Below are 16,148 nucleotides of genomic sequence, written 5' to 3'. Positions count from 1 at the left end.
TGATCCACAAACAGGACACTTATGAGAAAAAGGGAAAAATAGTTGACAACGAACAAATTTGTTGATTGATATAGATAAAGAAAATACAAGAGATTGTATGTACATAGACATTAGTTGGTGCAATAGATTAGTGAGCGTAATTGCCAGGCATTAGTAGCGACTGGGGTTGGATATCTTCCTGTTCCTTCCTGATTTGTGATAGGCTTTCCCTCCTCTTTCGATATTAGGCAGTAGGCAGTATATTAGGTATTAACTTCTTCTTCATCGACAGAAACTGAATCTAGCAGTAGCAAGACTCGGTATTCTTGGTGGCGACACCAGCAGACATCAGACCCTGGAAAGAGTTATAGTCGCTGACAGAGCCCTCGCCAGAGAAGGCGACGCTGCTTGAGTATGCCTTGGCATGGCAGAAAGACCCGCCGGAAAGGTGTTGGGCGTAGGCATACTTCTGAGTGTTGTAAACAGTCGCACGGCCGGCGAGAGTGTTGCCCTCCTGAGCCTGGATACCGTAGCTGCCAACGAAAACGGGGAACTTTCCGGAGCCCTTGAGGAGAGAGGCTTGCTTGCAGACGCTGGGAGCGATCAAATGAGCAGGGAGCTTGCCAGTGGCGGCACCACTGCCATAGATACCAGCACCAACACCTGTTGAGACACCACCGCCGATGTTTGCACCAGCGTCCAAACCAACATTTGCGCCAGCTTTCCCATGAACGCCACCTCCAATAAGACCATTGAGGCCTCCAAGGAGACCACCTCCGATATGTGCGCCGACTCCTGCGACATTTGTGCCAGCATTCAAGCCAGCATTTAGACCACCGCCGATGTTACCACCAGCGTTCAAGCCAGTGTTAACTCCTCCGCCAATTCCAGCAGAGATTCCAGCGCCGATGGCTCCTGAGAAGGAAACGTGGCTGTCAATGACAAGGTTGGCGTTACCAGAGAAGAAGGGAGCCCAGTAGTCGTGACCGAGGAAACCGTCCTGAAGCATGCAAGGAATACGAGCATCAAGCTTGGCAACCTTCTTCAGGACACCCTGGACGTAAGTGTTGATAAAGTTAGTGGCACCAAGAGATAGACCACCGCTGGTGGCAAAGCTGGCAGTGACATCGCAAGGCTCGTTGATGGGTGAGATGGTGAAAGCGTTGATGTGACCAGTGGCGGAGATGAAGCCAAGGATAGCGTCAATGGCCTTGAAGGAGTAGGAAAGGTTCTCGGCAGAGTTGAACCAAGCGGTAGCGCCGATACGCTCGCCAGAGGCCAAACCGTTGACACCACCAGGGAGAGAGTCAAGACCAATGACGATGTGCATACCGTACTTCTGGATTGCGTAGTCGCAGACAGTCTTGAGGTGAGCCTGCTGGTTACCGTGGTAGAGACCGGAGCCAGGGACAGAGACCCAGGCGGAGTAGTGGGTAGGGATTCTCAAAAGGTTGATGCCAGCAGCAGCGAGCGAGTCGATGTAGCTGGTGGTGATGTACGAGGCGTAGCGAGCTTCAAGGACAGCACCTGCCTTAGCACCAAGCTTGGCAGTAAGAGACCATTCGTCGTCGCAGTCAGAACCATACTTGTTCCACCAGTCGATGTCGAGAGACTTGTCTTGGACAAGCCAACCACTAAGGGTGACACCGTTGGCCTTGAAGTTTCTCCAGTTCATGAAGGCACCGCCATTGATACCAGCGGTCCAGCCGATGTTGTGGGAAAGACCAGCGTGCAGACCAGCATTTACTGAGACGCCAGCCTGGCCGTTGAGGGAGAATGGGCAACCGACACCACCGAACCCAAGAGCTTGACCATGAATGTTGGCGTTGGTCTGAAGACCAACACCCACGGAGCCAAGAAGGAGATTGAGATCGGTGTGTACATCAGTAGTGATACCCTTCAGAAGGCCAAACACAAGGCCGAAAGTGGGGGCAGCGTGCACCTGAGTCGAACCTGCGACTAGGGCAGCGGTAGCCACTGAGGAAGCGCGCATATTGATTTGTGTAAGGGAGGAAACAGGGGATTGAATAAACAATGTGAAAGCGGAACAATGATGAAGGCAAGCAGATAAAAAGAGAAAAAAGAACGAATTAATGATGATGAACTGCAAGACAGAGGAGAGCGAATCGATTCTACTTATACCTTCGTTCTTGCCTCGCCGTCGTACATAGTCGCATTGATTAGCGATGACAGGTCGTTATTCCTTGCCTTTCTCCGGTGTCTGCTGACGGGTCCGCTAGTCATCGAGGCTTGGAGAGATATTTCTAGACTTCGAGGTGTTCTAGAGGAGATTTCAAGAGAATGTCTGGGTGTGAAACCTTGGACATATCTCTAGCCTCGCAACCATGTTAGATTTTGGCACAGTAGACCCGACTATGCGGAGACTAGACAAAAGCGGTGCTGTGCAGTGACAAAGTTGGTCTGCTGAACACTCGAAAGATGAGCTGGTCGACGGAAGGAAGAGATTAGACTGTGTTTCAAGTCCAAAAAGAGGAGTGGGCAGCGCGGATGAGAGCGCCGACCACATTTCACCGCTTTGAGCAACATGATCTTGGCGAATATCGCAAGCATTGGTCACGCTAGAGCTATGAGATTGTCTAGAAGGAAGTGTCAGTGTCAATGACAGTACATCTGATGATCAACAAACTGATGCATGCTGAATGTCAGTCGTAAGTGAACCATCTAAGAGGCTGCGGGAATGACATATCGGAAGACTGTTCAACAACTATTGCCATCCATCACCGCCAGCAAGAATAGATCGATCGACCGGATGCTGGCTGCTCGACCGGCTGCTCCCGACTTCCTGATTAGTTCCCCGAGTTTCATATCTGTTCAACGACTCTCGAGCACCGTACGCAGCCGTATACCATTCTATTTTGTGCCTTCGAGGCCTCCGTGGCTGAGCAGTGGAGATGCTAAAAGTCACATACATGAGTCAGACGTTTCAAGATGGCTATATCAGTATGCTAAGCATTGACAGGAGCTCAAATCAACCAGGAACCACCAATCTTCCAAAAAATATCGCCGCCAAGCTTCGCGAAAAACGGTCATCCATTGTCCACAGGCCAGAGCATAGATGTGCACAGAGTTCTGTCACAGCTATGGTGGAGCACCACTTGCCTCCCAATCTTCCGGATCCGCAAAGTCCCCGGAGCAGTTTTGGCTAGGAGAACCAACGCTTTGGTTCCTCGGGGCTGTGGAAAGGCATTTGTCAGTCCACGGCAGGCGGTAGGTTAGCGGTCAGACTATGGCACCTGTCCTCGTCTGCTGCAGCAGATTGACCATGCAGGTATAGACGGCGTGATCATTGCGAGTCAAGACGCGAAATCTGTGTGTTTGCTCATCTCGCTGTTGAGGATCATGATCTTCTCCAGATCCTGATGGCTGTTGGTAATTCTCAACTGGTCCAGACTTCAATGGTTGCCTTCAACGTTGAGAACGTTCTGCTTCGATAGGATGACCCTGCCTCGTCTGACCAGATCTCGCTCCCTCATCTACTCCACTTCGACAGGACTGCTTTGTTATTACTCTGACGTGCTCTGCGGAATGTTGAATGTCGTGATTATCTATCGAGTTGTGACCAACTAAGAACGATTACAAATTGTGATACCCAAGCAGTATTTGTCGTAAGAACTCTGCACTCACGACGGATTTGACAATACTATGTCTCGAGGAAAGAGACCAGTCACTTGATTTCTGAACATAGGCCCTTGAAATTTTCTTTTGGTGGCAATTGCGTGGGTTTTTATTGCATAGATGCTTGATTATCTACACAGATGTTCGTCTCGCTTGGACTGTTGGCTTGAGGTTGAGATCAACCCTTTTGTCGTTCAACAATGATTGCGCCAGCTCAGCGAACCAGCGCTTAAGCTTCGCAAGTCCCTGCTCGGCTGAAGCATCAAGTCCCTTACTATGCTCATCTAAGCTATCCATGCATTGCTGGGCTAGCTCTGATATCTCCTTAGTGCAGTCGTTGGTGACGTCGCGCACTTCAGTGATACCTTCATCGATTTGCTCGCGGACGCTAGCTTCGTTCATCTGGCATTCTTCGTAGAATTGGTCGCGGTAGTCTGCGACAGCACCATTTAGGAACAAGTCAGCAGCTACTGGCAATTGCGACTCTACTAGAGCGTGAAGGCGTCTCTGAGTATGTGTCTTGAAAGCGTCCTTGGTCAATCTGCTCAGACGCTGTTCGATGATAGTATCAACTCTTGCAGTGAGGCCAGCCTCTGATATGTCCGCGGAGGCTTTCGCTACACGCAGCTCATTATGGGACGACTTTGTGGCCTTTAATGACTTTATTTTGACTGCTGGAGTTACCGGAGCGAGCAGATGTTCATGTCCTGATTCTGCTAGTGCTTCACGCACCAGTTCGTCAGGGAGACCTATTAGCTGCCGCTGTAACTCCAAGACCTGAAGGCGTTGTTTATAACTCTGCGTATCATCATTTGTAAATTTGGTTCGTGAGACATGCGAAGGCGACGGGGAGCAGGTAGTAGGGGTGTTGACTTCTGTAGGAGACCAGGGCGGAGGTGGCGGAGAGCCCGAGATTAATGATGCTGGGAGGGATCCTTCAGTTGGTGAACAGTCTAGGCGTTGTCAGTTTACAAGAAGGAAAATGGTACGTAACAACCGATCCTAAGTAAGCAAGATCATCTCTCCGGAAAGCACGCTCTCGAGGCATATAACTACCAGAAGGCACGGCATAATTCAGTAGAGACTTGTTTGCTGAGAGACTGCTTGCTCATAAGCTCGACAAGTCTCTCACCGCAAGCTTTCTGATCTCAGTTGACTTCACGCGTCTGATAGCTAGGATCCCAGAGCATGAGTCCGGAGAGACTGTGCGTGTCACTTAGCACCGATGGTTGGATACAAGCATACCTCGAGCACGTTTCCCAAGCACACTTCTGGCGGACCCACAGTATGGCGGCGGATCTAACAACTGCTCGAAGACCCGCCAATCCCTTTCTATCGCGCCGTGTCCTGCATTGAGCCGTTTGTAGTCAAAAGGTTGTGCTTTGAGTACGCGAGTACGTAGTGCGCCAGAAAAGGTGCGGAGATGATGGAGTTCAGAATCCTTCAGTTGTTGCTTCGATAGGTGCAAGTGTATGATTGTGCTCTGGCAGATCTTTGCGAAACCCTTAAAATTGGCATCATCGGGACTTGCGGGGCTTAATATTGTGTCTGCGACTGATGGTGGAAGTATAACGATGCCAGTAGTATTGAGTGATAAAACAAGTGTCGATACAGCAGCTGAATTGGTCACAGATACGGGGACCATCGAGAACATGCGATCTGGTATGAGCTTGTCATTGCTTGTAGCGACTACTGTACACGTGTCAACCATCTCAGGACGGATGTTGAGCATCAGACTCTGCTTTGATTCAACGAGCTTTGCATTGACTCGAATGGATATGGATCCTTGCTCATCGTGCTGATCATGGGATATGCGAAGGCGGGCAACGCACGCCACATCGAACTCAGGCGCATGCGCAAGGACCGCCTTCTCAAAAACCCACGAAAGATCCGACGTCGGTGAAGTTGTTGACATTTTGTTAGTGGCCTGCCTCATAGGGCTAGGTTTAGACGAATGCCCTCGATATTATCGAGTGACCCTCCCACCCGGGCTTTGTGTCGACTTTGAGCAGCCCTGACTCATACAGCGACAAGTATGAATGATAGACGTGGTTGAAATGAAGGCAAATTTACGCTGCAGAACACGTTCTGATCTCAGCAGCCTGGTCACAAGTGCGCGCCCAATCCAAGGTCAACGAATGACCTGGAGAGTCCTATGAGTACACAGGAATGGCAAGACGAGTGGCTAGGACGGCGGGAACAGAGGTGATACGGAAGCGCAAAGTGAAATGCCGAAAGATGAGATGTCTCGAAGATGATGTCGAGAGTGGAAGATGAGGAGAGATGACGGAGCAAACACGAACGCGGCGCGTCGATTGTCTCCGAACTTTTGCCGAGCCGTCACCTTCTTGTCTCCTATCTTGTTCTGCGAGTTATCGATAAGGCGACCATCAAGGTGAATGACGACTGTAAAACCTCTACACGATAAGTCGAATCTGGACGGCTCGAATACCACATTCAGCTGCTAGGGCCAAAGTTGCCGATTCGCCTAGTGCCAAAAACCGGTCGCAGTAACCAGTTCAAGAATGATTTGATCCACGTGCTTGAGCCAGGCCAACCCCCGCCAGGTAAGTCGTGTTGTAGTGTTGATCTAGGTGGATGCATGTATTCGCTATTGAGATCCGAAAATGAACGACAAAAGACACGACGGGTGTCGGACTGCTTTATGGAGCACTTTCAAGACAAAGGAAACGCAGTGTGAATGGATGAGGACCCTCGTGATGGGCGCCGTCTGTACAAAGAAATGCCAACCACAGCACGACCGGATACAGCTGAGTAGTCAGCAGTGTAGCAGTCTGTAAAGAATCCATGAGGCCGCGAATGCAGATGATCAGTCGCCAAGAGCACGGTGTGTCATGGTCCTGGAGACCATGCAAGGCAACGTCAAAGATGACAGGAATACCGTTGAGAGTATGGAAGCATGTAATGCTTGTAGTTTATGATATTATAAAGTGCCACTACTCACCGAGTGATATGCTTGTGCTGCAAAGATATAAGAGTAAAAAAAATACATTAAGGACGAGAGCTCAACTCCAGATCAACGCCATGCAGCCCATAATGCAACGTCATTAGCCGTATGCTGCCGAGATCAAGTGTTTCATGCAGTTGACTTCACCATCATTGTTCTTCACTATCGCCCGGTAGCTCCTGCGGTAGTTCTGGAGATGCTGCTCTGATCTCCCATCGCTTTGGAGCATCGACCAGACCGGGCCAGATGTCGCGTGGGAGAAACTCACCAGTACTACGGACAAAGTCTTCGCGCATCGCAACATCTTCTTTGTAGAGCGACTCAATCTCGCGGCGAGCCTTGTCAGCAATGCGCCGCATACGATTCTCGACGGCCTGTCGGCGATTGACTTCATCAAGCAGGGAGGCGTAAGATGCAATGAAAGATTCGTAGAAATCTGTCAAGGAACCGAGCTCATCTGCCTTTACGAGCAGACTTTCCTTGAGAACATTCCAATTGCTGCCGTATAGCTTAGCAGCAGCAAGAAATATTGGCAGGTTACCTCCAAGCGTGCGAAGCAGATCTAGTACGTGATTGAGAAGTTTGTGGCGTAACCTAATGGCTGTTGAGTGCGATTGCAGTTGATCAAGTGTTGCTTCCATTTCCGAGATATAGTCGTGGATGTCGAGCACGACACCGTCAACTTCTTGAGCATCATTGTCCACGACGGCAAGCATTTCCTGACGCTCTTGTTCATTTAGTGGACCAAGAGGGAGATTTCTGTAGAGACTGTCCTCGGGGGCATCGTCGGCCAAAGACGGGTTTGCTTGTCGAGCAGCCTCACCTCCTCCTTCTGTATGTTTGAGAGCCGATGTGCACAGATCGTAGTGGGCGACCAAAGAGCTTAGCAGTGAAGCCGTATGGGTCGCGTTATCTGTAAGATTGTGGAAGAGTGGCGGGATAGGAGAGAGGCTGTCTTGATTGTCGGTGGTCTGATCAGCATCGTTGACGGCAGTGTCGAGTGAACGGATCTGGTCGTCGAACGAGTCTTGAGAGCGCTGAAAGTCGGCTTCGGCTGCTTTGTGTGAATCGATGGTGCTGCGAAGAGATTCGATCAGATGAAGATGCGTGTCTTCGTCGATAAAGTCGTGCAGTGTCTTTTGGTTGTCGGGAGTGGCTCCTCGTGAGTGCAGTTCTGAGGTATCTACTTGGGTGTTGCTCAGCTGCACCAAGGTGGTTTGGAGACGGCTGTCGGCGAGATCGAGCTGGTGTATCACTGCCTGATGCTGTGAGCGGAGGTCCTTGCAGCAAGAAAAGCCGACCTACCTTGAAGTCGACATCGGTCTCACGGCCGATGTTGTCGAGGCCGTCTCTGATGGCTAAAAGCACGTTCGCTTCTTCCAGCACTCCTTGCCGAACGAAGGCATTCTTGGCTGTCAGCACAGCCGTTTCCTCGACAAGACCCCTGGCTGTCGTCACGATATCGTGCGCTCGAGAAACCAGGCTGGCCGAGGACAGAGAGCGCTTGGCTGCCACAAAATGCTGTACCAGCCCTTGGAGTTCATCGATGCTGCGCTCAGGCGACGCTTGCCGCGACTGTTCACTCATCCAGAGCTGCTGCCTTGAGCATCGTCTGCGTGTGTTGAAAAAAGCTCTGCTCTTGGTAATCAAAAGTCACGCAAGAAACACCTGGATGGCGCGACCGGTGTTTGTATACGCGGAATTTGACTCAACATCCGATCGTTAGTGGCTTGAAACCGACTTGGTCGACTTGCAATTCGGGGCTTGTCAGTGGCGCTGCGGGGCAGACACTTCTCCTTCCGCATTCGGGTCCGGGGTACCTTAGTCTCGTTATCGCTAACCAGCACCCTGGTGCAGCAGGCCATCTTTCCGCACCATGTCTGTCGCCAGGTTTGCTTCTGTTCCAAGCATGTCCCCGACTTCCGCGAGAAACGTGCAGGAAGCCATCACTTTGCTCTCTAATGTCGCAATCTGCTGTCCTCTGAGTCAAAGTTTGCAAAGACGTCCACTTTTTTGCTGTTGCGTGACCAATTGGTACGTAAGGCTGACCAATGAATTCGCCCGCCGAGCGAGTTCGGTCTTGTGTAGCGACGCCACTGTAGAGGAAGCCCCCAGACGACTGGAATGCTGTGAGGACACGTGCTGCTTTGGACCGCAGTATCGTTTCAGTAGATGGCACTAGAAATGGACTATAGGCATATCGAATGTATCTAAGGTGATCATCTTGGGAGTGAGATTGCAAAGTTTAGCAGCTCTGCGAGTGTATCGATGGCAGGATTGTTGGCGATGGTGGTGGGTACGGAGACGCCTTGTTGAGACTGTTGTGGGCTTGAACCCTTCTTTGCCTTCCTCCGAAGCCTGGAATAGCACGCCATATCGCGAATCGCACGTAGAACAACAAGCGCCTTCTCTACATCGCCCCTTGCAGTTGGTGTCGCACCTTCTCTAGCTACTTACGTACATTCGTTCTCCGTCAACCCGGGCGACATTCAGCACTCGCCATAAACACGCTTGCACTGTCATAGCGATCACGCGAACACGCCGTTTCTATCCAGACCTGGTCCTTGAGTTTTCTATACTTAAGCTACCACGTACCACGCACGCCCCTGTATGAGGGATTATCTCTTCTAGGATGGCGTCAGATCTGGAAGCAAAGTCGCAAGTCAACGCTCCGTCCGAGAGCCGGTCCGGTCTCCGTCAAATGGAAATGGAAGGCCTGTGCCATCACGATCACGAACATGAGGGCCACAAGTTCCGCCATCACGACAACCCAAACGAAGAAAACATCTCAATTCCTTCAAACTCCAAGCATGCCGAGCTGGCCATCGCTCCCTTCCTGGCCAAGCACATCCCGACCCAATACAACCCTGTTGGCCATTTGATGCCCCAGAACAACTCTACCGACCCTAACCACGACCACCACCAAGATACATCCAGCACAAAGTTCTGCTACCGCCATCGTCCCGATCTCAAGTGCAGGCGTCAAGCCAACGAGCCTTCCATGGAGCAACTACAAAACGTACGACTCTGCTCTCCTCTGTTCTCATCACTCATGACTCACTCGTACTGATCCATCGATAGGAGCTCGGCACCGTCTCTCAATCCGACCAGCAAGCCATCTCCCACGTTTGGTCTCTCTTCTCCGCCGCGCCTTCGAAACACCGAAACCTCATGCTGCAGGGCATCCTCTCCCAATGCTGCTTCCCTCAGCTCTCCTACATCTCCGCTTCCGTTCGTGACTTGATCAAGATCGACTTCCTGTCCGCTCTGCCACCAGAACTTGGCTTCAGAATTCTCTGCTTCCTCGACACCACATCGCTTTGCAAAGCCGCTCAAGTCAGCCGTCGCTGGAGAAGTCTGGCTGATGATGACGTAGTTTGGCACAGAATGTGCGAGCAGCACATTGACAGAAAATGCACAAAATGTGGCTGGGGCCTGCCTCTGCTCGAACGTAAGCGACTGAGAATCGAGAAGAGACAGATTCAGCTTCGCGCCATCTCCAGAGGAAACAACGAGTGGTCGCCAGCCACCACTCCACTTGTCGAGGACGCCCTGCCTACTCCTAGCACCCTAGCTGCACCAGCAACCCAGGCTGTAGTCAGTGTGGGCGAGAAGCGCAAGCTCGAAGATGAGCCCGCATTGCCGCAGAAGAAGTTGTGCACTCCAGCAAGCGGTCAAGAGGAGGTTAGCTCATACTTCCAACCACAAACAAGGAGGCCATGGAAAGACGTTTACAAGGATCGCTTCAAGGTTGGTACCAACTGGAAGTATGGCCGATGTTCGACAAAAATCTTCAGAGGTCACACCAATGGCGTCATGTGCCTGCAATTCGACGAGAACGTTTTGATCACCGGATCATACGACTGCACTGTAAAAGTGTGGGACATCAAGACGGGCACAGAACTGAGAACACTCCAAGGTCACACTTCAGGCATTCGCACACTGCAGTTTGACGACCAGAAGCTCATCACTGGGTCTATGGACAATACAACAAAAGTATGGGACTGGCGTACTGGAGAGTGCTTGAGAACTTTCCAAGCCCACACAGGAGGTGTGATCTGCGTCAACTTCGACGCTGGCTACATTGCCTCAGGCTCAATGGACCATACCATCAGGATTTACGATGGAAGAAACAAAGTATCCTTCTTACTCAAAGGTCACACAGACTGGGTTAATGCTGTAAAGCTTGATGTGGTTTCACGCACCTTGATATCTGCTTCGGACGATTGTACAGTCCGACTTTGGGACTTGGACACCCGTAGATGCATCAAGGTCTTTGAAGGGCACGTCGGCCAAGTGCAACAGGTTGTAGCTCTTCCGCCAGAGTTTGAACTCGACGAGGCCGACCTGCTTTCGGGAGAAAACGAGGACGACACATCTTCCACTTCTTCTGGGCCATCGCCTGCTCACAAGCATTCGCACCACCCAGAACCCGCATCAGAATCAACTGTTCCATTCTGGCCTGACGAGCCTGACCGCCCAGCGCCTCCACGTTACATGCTTACTGGAGCGTTGGACAGCACCATTCGTCTCTGGGATGTGCATGCCCCTGCTGTATTGCCAGCTGTGGATGCAGCGAATCCAGTACAAAAGCCACCTACCACCAACGCCTGCCTACGAACGTACTTTGGACATGTCGAGGGTATTTGGGCACTGGCAGCGGACCACTTACGTATGGTTTCTGGATCAGAAGATCGTACGGTCAAGATCTGGGACCCCCGCAGTGGCAAGTGCGAGAGAACGTGGACAGGCCATGCTGGTCCTGTGACATGTATCGGACTCAGCGACAGCCGACTTGTCTCTGGAAGTGAGGACTGCGAGGTGCGCATGCTATTGTTCAACACTGGAGAAGGAAGTGAAGACTGCGGAGAGCAATAAGTCATTGTCATTGTCATTGCATTATTATTCTTCTTGCACTGTTTGGGATACGATCACATTTAGCGAAGGTGCCTGGCGCATAGGGAAATATCAAAGGAGGAGTTGAACAAAGAGATTGAGTGAATGCCGCTCAATACACTAAAATATGAACGACCTTATCGAAGAAAACTAGATTATGCTGCTATCAGCTGTGCTAAGTGAGTACTTTCAAGAAAGTGAAGATTGCTATTGTCACGATTGTGAATAGAAAACGAGGGCTGAAACAATAACAGACAACGTCTCTCAGCCAAGTCTCGGAGTCAAAGACAGTTGGAAGGGCCGTGCGTGGACCCCTCGAAAATAATGACGATCGCAGCCTTGCACTTTCCGTCAGTCACAGCAAAGTCAATAGCTGCTACTTCACTCTGCACTTTCCAACCACGACCTTCGAGTCTGACACGCCAATCCCATTCTTTATTTCCACCAGCAGCCCCCATTCTCTGGCGCCACGGGATAGAAAAAACCGCCCACTTTCGCTAGCATTGCGCAACTTTGCGGCGGCCCACGATCGACAGAACAAAGGCCATTCACTTCACGCCGTCTTTGGCAACCTTGCTCTCCCACATCGACCGTTACCTCAGCTCACGTCCGACACACTCGCAAACTCACCTAAATCATCCTACGCGACTCTACCTCCGCCATGGTCTCCCAGAAGAAGCCCTCGGGCGCCGCGCGCAGCGCACGTGGTGGCATCGCGAAGAGGAAGACTAGAACCGACCGCGATGGCGACCTCGTCATGGATCCCACTGCGCGCACCCGTGGTGGTGGCGTTGCAAAGGGCGGCAAATCTGGCGCTCCCGCCGGCCGTGACAAGACAAGAGGCGCAAAGGTCAACCCTCGCGGCGCCGGCTTCGAGAAGAAGCTCGCGAACCACATCGGAGGCTCTGCCGTGCGCACAAGAAACCAACCAAGCAGAGGATTAGAAGAGCTCCGCGTCACCGGCTACAAGAACAGCAAGGCCGCCTCTAACTCTGACGGTGGTCTGAACTCGCTCATCGTGTGGCTGGAGAAGAGGGCCTCGTTGAAGTCAAAGAGAGCTATCAAAATCAAGAAGGTACAACCATCGACACTCGCGCATTTCACCCGCCCCACGTCACCAGGTTCGGTCCGCTTTCGTTTGCAGCCAATCTCAGAACGACGACCAGAAACCTCGACACGACCACCGTATTCCTGATGATGCATCAGGACCCTTTTTCAAACTTTATACTGACGTTGTAATAGTCTCGAGCCGAAGGAGATGATGTTCTAGTGTCTGTTCCCGCTGAAGATGCCGTCTACGTGCTGCGTGTCGATGGCTTTGTCTTTGCTGGAACAAACATCAAGATCGAACGAGCCTCTGCCCAGGATCTCGACACTGGCGTCTCCAAGGAGAGCACCATCGCCATGCTCAAGGGTGTTCTGGCCAGGAGATACAATGTTGAGACCAAGTTGCTCGATCTAAGCGCCCTTGGTGTGGACCCTGATCTCAAGGCTGCTCAAATCTTCGACAGCACCTCAACCACAGGCAAATTCTTCCCTGCCCTGATGAAGGTTCTCGATCAACAGTTCAAGACTGCCGCAGAGAAGCATGAGGCCATAACCAGCGTCTCTCTCGCCAACAACCAACTCACAAGCGTCGCTCCCGTCACAACTCTAGCTCAAACATTGCCGCAGCTCATCAACCTTGACCTGTCGAACAACGCCTTCAAGGATCTGACCGGTATCGAGGCATGGAGACGCAAGTTCCCCAAGCTCGATCACCTCATCGTGTCTGGTAATCCCCTCGAGCAAGCAGAACCCGACTACGCTGCCAAGCTCATGGCCTGGTACCCCAAGCTCCGTCTCCTCAACACTCTTCAAGTACGCTCCGACCAAGAGGCAGAGAAGGGTCGTCGTGTCACAGACATGCCCTTCCCCATCAAGGGTCCGAACTTCCAGGACGAAGGTCAGATCGCCGAGAACTTCTTGCGCACCTTCTTCGCTGGCTACGACACAGATCGCGCCGCGCTGGCACAGCATTACTACGACGAGCAATCCGATTTCTCATTCTCTGTCAATACCGCTGCTCCTCGCGATCCCACAAAGTCTCACGACACCGTCCCTCAAGAATGGGACTTCTACATCAAGCGCAGTCGTAATCTGAAGAAGATTACCCAGCTTCCTGCAAGACAGAGTCGTCTCTGCCGCGGTGCTCAGGCTATTCACGAGAGCTGGTCTGCTCTACCCGCCACGCGTCATCCTGATCTCGCTACCCAACCTCAGAAATGGCTCATCGAGTGTCAGTCACAACCCGGTGTCCCTGACCCTACTGGCGCCTCTCCTGTCGGTGTCGACGGCTTCCTCATCACCATCCACGGCGAATTTGACGAACTTGACGTCAGCACTGGTCAAGTGAAGAAGACTCGCTCCTTTGATCGCACTTTCATCCTCGGTCCTGGCGGTCCTGCCGGTGTCCGTGTTGTCAACGACATGCTCACCATCCGCGCTTACGGAGGTTTCGCCGCCTTCGAGCCCGAACAAACCGAACCACAAGTCCAAGCCGAGGCCGGCGTGCCCGTACTCCCACCAGGACTCACCCCCGAAATCGCCGAACAAATGATCATCGAGCTTCAGAAACAAACCTCCATGACGGTTCAATACGCCAAGGACTGTCTCGAGCAGGTGCAATGGGACTTTGATCGCGCCTTGCAGGCCTTTGCTGCTGTCAGAGCCAATTTGCCCGCCGACGCCTTTGTTCAGGCTGCTTAGGAAGATTCATCGAGTATGGATGAGACGGACGATGACTGGCTGGTGGTAATGACAAAGGTCGGCCGGAGATGAGAGCAACACCTACTTTCATGGTGGCTTTGCTTCTCGACTCAACACATGCATTCTCACAACGGAGTCTTTCTTGTTTTCCAGGGACAGTATTCAAGCATTTTCAAAGGACAAAAACAACAACTTGGCATGAATCAAGGGTTTAAGGGAAGGTGATCGCGAGGTCTTTTGATTTGCGAAGGCGATTCTTGGAGTTATGGGTTATTGTGCTTTCTCTTGTCTCTTCTACTTTCTTTTTTTTTGACCGAATGGCTATACAAATCATGGCCTCTTTCTACGGAGGAGAGCCTAGCCTGTCTTACACAACCTTATGATGTCTATGAGACATTGAGTACATAGACCCGTTGCGAATGCACAAAGAAAATGCACTCGCTGTACACACAAAACTTCTTTTCACACCTGATATCGTGAATTCGACATGCTCGTTACCCCTGTACCCGATATCCACCCTGAGCGACCCGCGCTCGTTCTCACATAGTTCTTCTACGCACCTGCTTCTTTTGGGCATTCTTCCCCCTCTCTGGTGTCATCAAAGCCAAGAGATGTGCGTCGTGAAGAGCAGCACTTCGAACTGGTCCACACTCATCGCACCTTCCGTCAATTGAATCTCAGCGCTGACGATACCACACGGAAGACCGACTCGTTATCGTCAGAATCCTTCGATCTCTGAGGGGAACGATGCCTATACCAAAGATCAGAGCAACTGCCTCCCCGTGTGCGAAATACTGTCACGCTTAGAGCTGTCTCAAAGTACAGTACTTGTTGACTTGCAAAGATGTCATCAAGGTACTTCATGTTATCGACTCCCTGCGCTAGGTTCATCGATACACGAGTGAATGTACCTTTCTACAGCTCGTCGTTGCCCTGCTGATCATTGAGGTGAAAGGGCGTGACAGTATTTTGCACACGGGGACGTAGTGATGCATCAACTCAGGCATTTGCGGCACACTCGATCGTTCTCGAAATCACTCAACAAACAAGCCAGATATAACTTGATCATACTTTCTATTGGTCGAACGCATTTTTCGAGCTCAACAGTCATAGTGGTCGAACGATTCTCAGATGACTAATACCCCGACGACATCTATATAAAGAGGCCCTATACCGTGCTTCTCCAACCAGGAATTCAGGTGAGTAACCAAAATTTCCCCTTTCAGGCCTCAAGGCAAACCGGTAGACCGGACGATCTAGTGCAGAAGAAGGGGGGGTCAGCAAAAGCTGACACACGTGGGCCTCAGTTCAAACTTTAATGACCGTCATCGCTCTCGCTCTGGCAATAAGTGATCATCCCCGACCCACCTGGAGAGAAGATCCAGAGACACTACCAATGATGATACACCAGTCCAACTCTTTGATAAGACAACCGACCAAAGGATGATTTGACAACAGTCTTCCTGTCCAATGGTCATGTCTGTTGGAACCAATGTCTGAGGCGGTGGGGCTCGAGGCAGAAATGGGAAGGGTATGATTCCAGATGTGGCTGATGGGAATGGCACACGTCGAAGATGAATGATCATGCTTGCAAGACTCATGCCTAAGCTTCGATGATCCTGAGCGATGATGAGGAGGTGGATCGACGAAGATGGCAATGGTGATGGCATGAGTATCCAAGTGTGTTCATTGAGGGGCTTCCTAATGATGGACAACGAGCATGATACAGTTGGCACGAGAAGACATACTGACCGAAGAGATCGAGGCTAAAAGGTGTACTGACTGACGAGGCATCGCGGACGAGATGTCCCAGCAGTCCATATCGACGGAGGGCATGATAATAAAACGATGAACAAGTCTGGTATGATGATGTGTGAATACAGAAGAAGGACACAAAGGTTGAGCTTGCAAGCCAGGTACA

The 16,148-nt window shown here is 51.4% G+C and overlaps 5 protein-coding genes across 5 annotated transcripts; 2 read left to right on the top strand and 3 right to left on the bottom strand.

Annotated features, from left to right (window-relative positions):
- Window positions 1-100: 100 nt before the first annotated feature.
- On the bottom strand, window positions 101-2,260 carry AUEXF2481DRAFT_37736 (glycoside hydrolase family 5 protein). Its single transcript, XM_013490396.1, has one exon. The coding sequence runs from the start codon at window positions 1,970-1,972 to the stop codon at window positions 281-283; it is 1,692 nt and encodes a 563-aa protein (XP_013345850.1). The 5' UTR covers window positions 1,973-2,260; the 3' UTR covers window positions 101-280.
- Window positions 2,261-3,519: 1,259 nt separating this feature from the next.
- AUEXF2481DRAFT_37734 (uncharacterized protein) lies at window positions 3,520-5,960 on the bottom strand. Its single transcript, XM_013490395.1, has 2 exons — window positions 4,861-5,960; window positions 3,520-4,568 (listed from the first exon to the last, which is right to left on the bottom strand). The coding sequence occupies exons 1-2, from the start codon at window positions 5,528-5,530 to the stop codon at window positions 3,748-3,750; spliced, it is 1,491 nt and encodes a 496-aa protein (XP_013345849.1). The 5' UTR covers window positions 5,531-5,960; the 3' UTR covers window positions 3,520-3,747.
- A 772-nt stretch (window positions 5,961-6,732) lies between these two features.
- Window positions 6,733-8,170, bottom strand: AUEXF2481DRAFT_3043 (uncharacterized protein; the record flags this gene model as incomplete). Its single annotated transcript, XM_013490192.1, has 2 exons — window positions 6,733-7,842; window positions 7,889-8,170. The coding sequence occupies 2 exons, from the start codon at window positions 8,168-8,170 to the stop codon at window positions 6,733-6,735; spliced, it is 1,392 nt and encodes a 463-aa protein (XP_013345646.1).
- A 763-nt stretch (window positions 8,171-8,933) lies between these two features.
- AUEXF2481DRAFT_72791 (uncharacterized protein) lies at window positions 8,934-11,682 on the top strand. The gene is made up of 2 exons (XM_013490524.1): window positions 8,934-9,602; window positions 9,665-11,682. The coding sequence occupies exons 1-2, from the start codon at window positions 9,216-9,218 to the stop codon at window positions 11,459-11,461; spliced, it is 2,184 nt and encodes a 727-aa protein (XP_013345978.1). The 5' UTR covers window positions 8,934-9,215; the 3' UTR covers window positions 11,462-11,682.
- Window positions 11,683-11,733: 51 nt separating this feature from the next.
- Window positions 11,734-14,699, top strand: AUEXF2481DRAFT_37731 (uncharacterized protein). The gene is made up of 2 exons (XM_013490394.1): window positions 11,734-12,554; window positions 12,722-14,699. Exons 1-2 carry the CDS (start codon window positions 12,141-12,143, stop codon window positions 14,225-14,227), a joined length of 1,920 nt encoding a protein of 639 aa, XP_013345848.1. The 5' UTR covers window positions 11,734-12,140; the 3' UTR covers window positions 14,228-14,699.
- Window positions 14,700-16,148: the final 1,449 nt, after the last annotated feature.

Source organism: Aureobasidium subglaciale (genome assembly GCF_000721755.1).
Source record: "Aureobasidium subglaciale EXF-2481 unplaced genomic scaffold scaffold_5, whole genome shotgun sequence".
In the NCBI taxonomy this organism is placed as follows: Eukaryota; Fungi; Ascomycota; class Dothideomycetes; order Dothideales; family Saccotheciaceae; genus Aureobasidium; species Aureobasidium subglaciale.
Note: the sequence above shows the minus strand (reverse complement) of the source record. Positions and strands in the feature narration are given on the sequence as shown.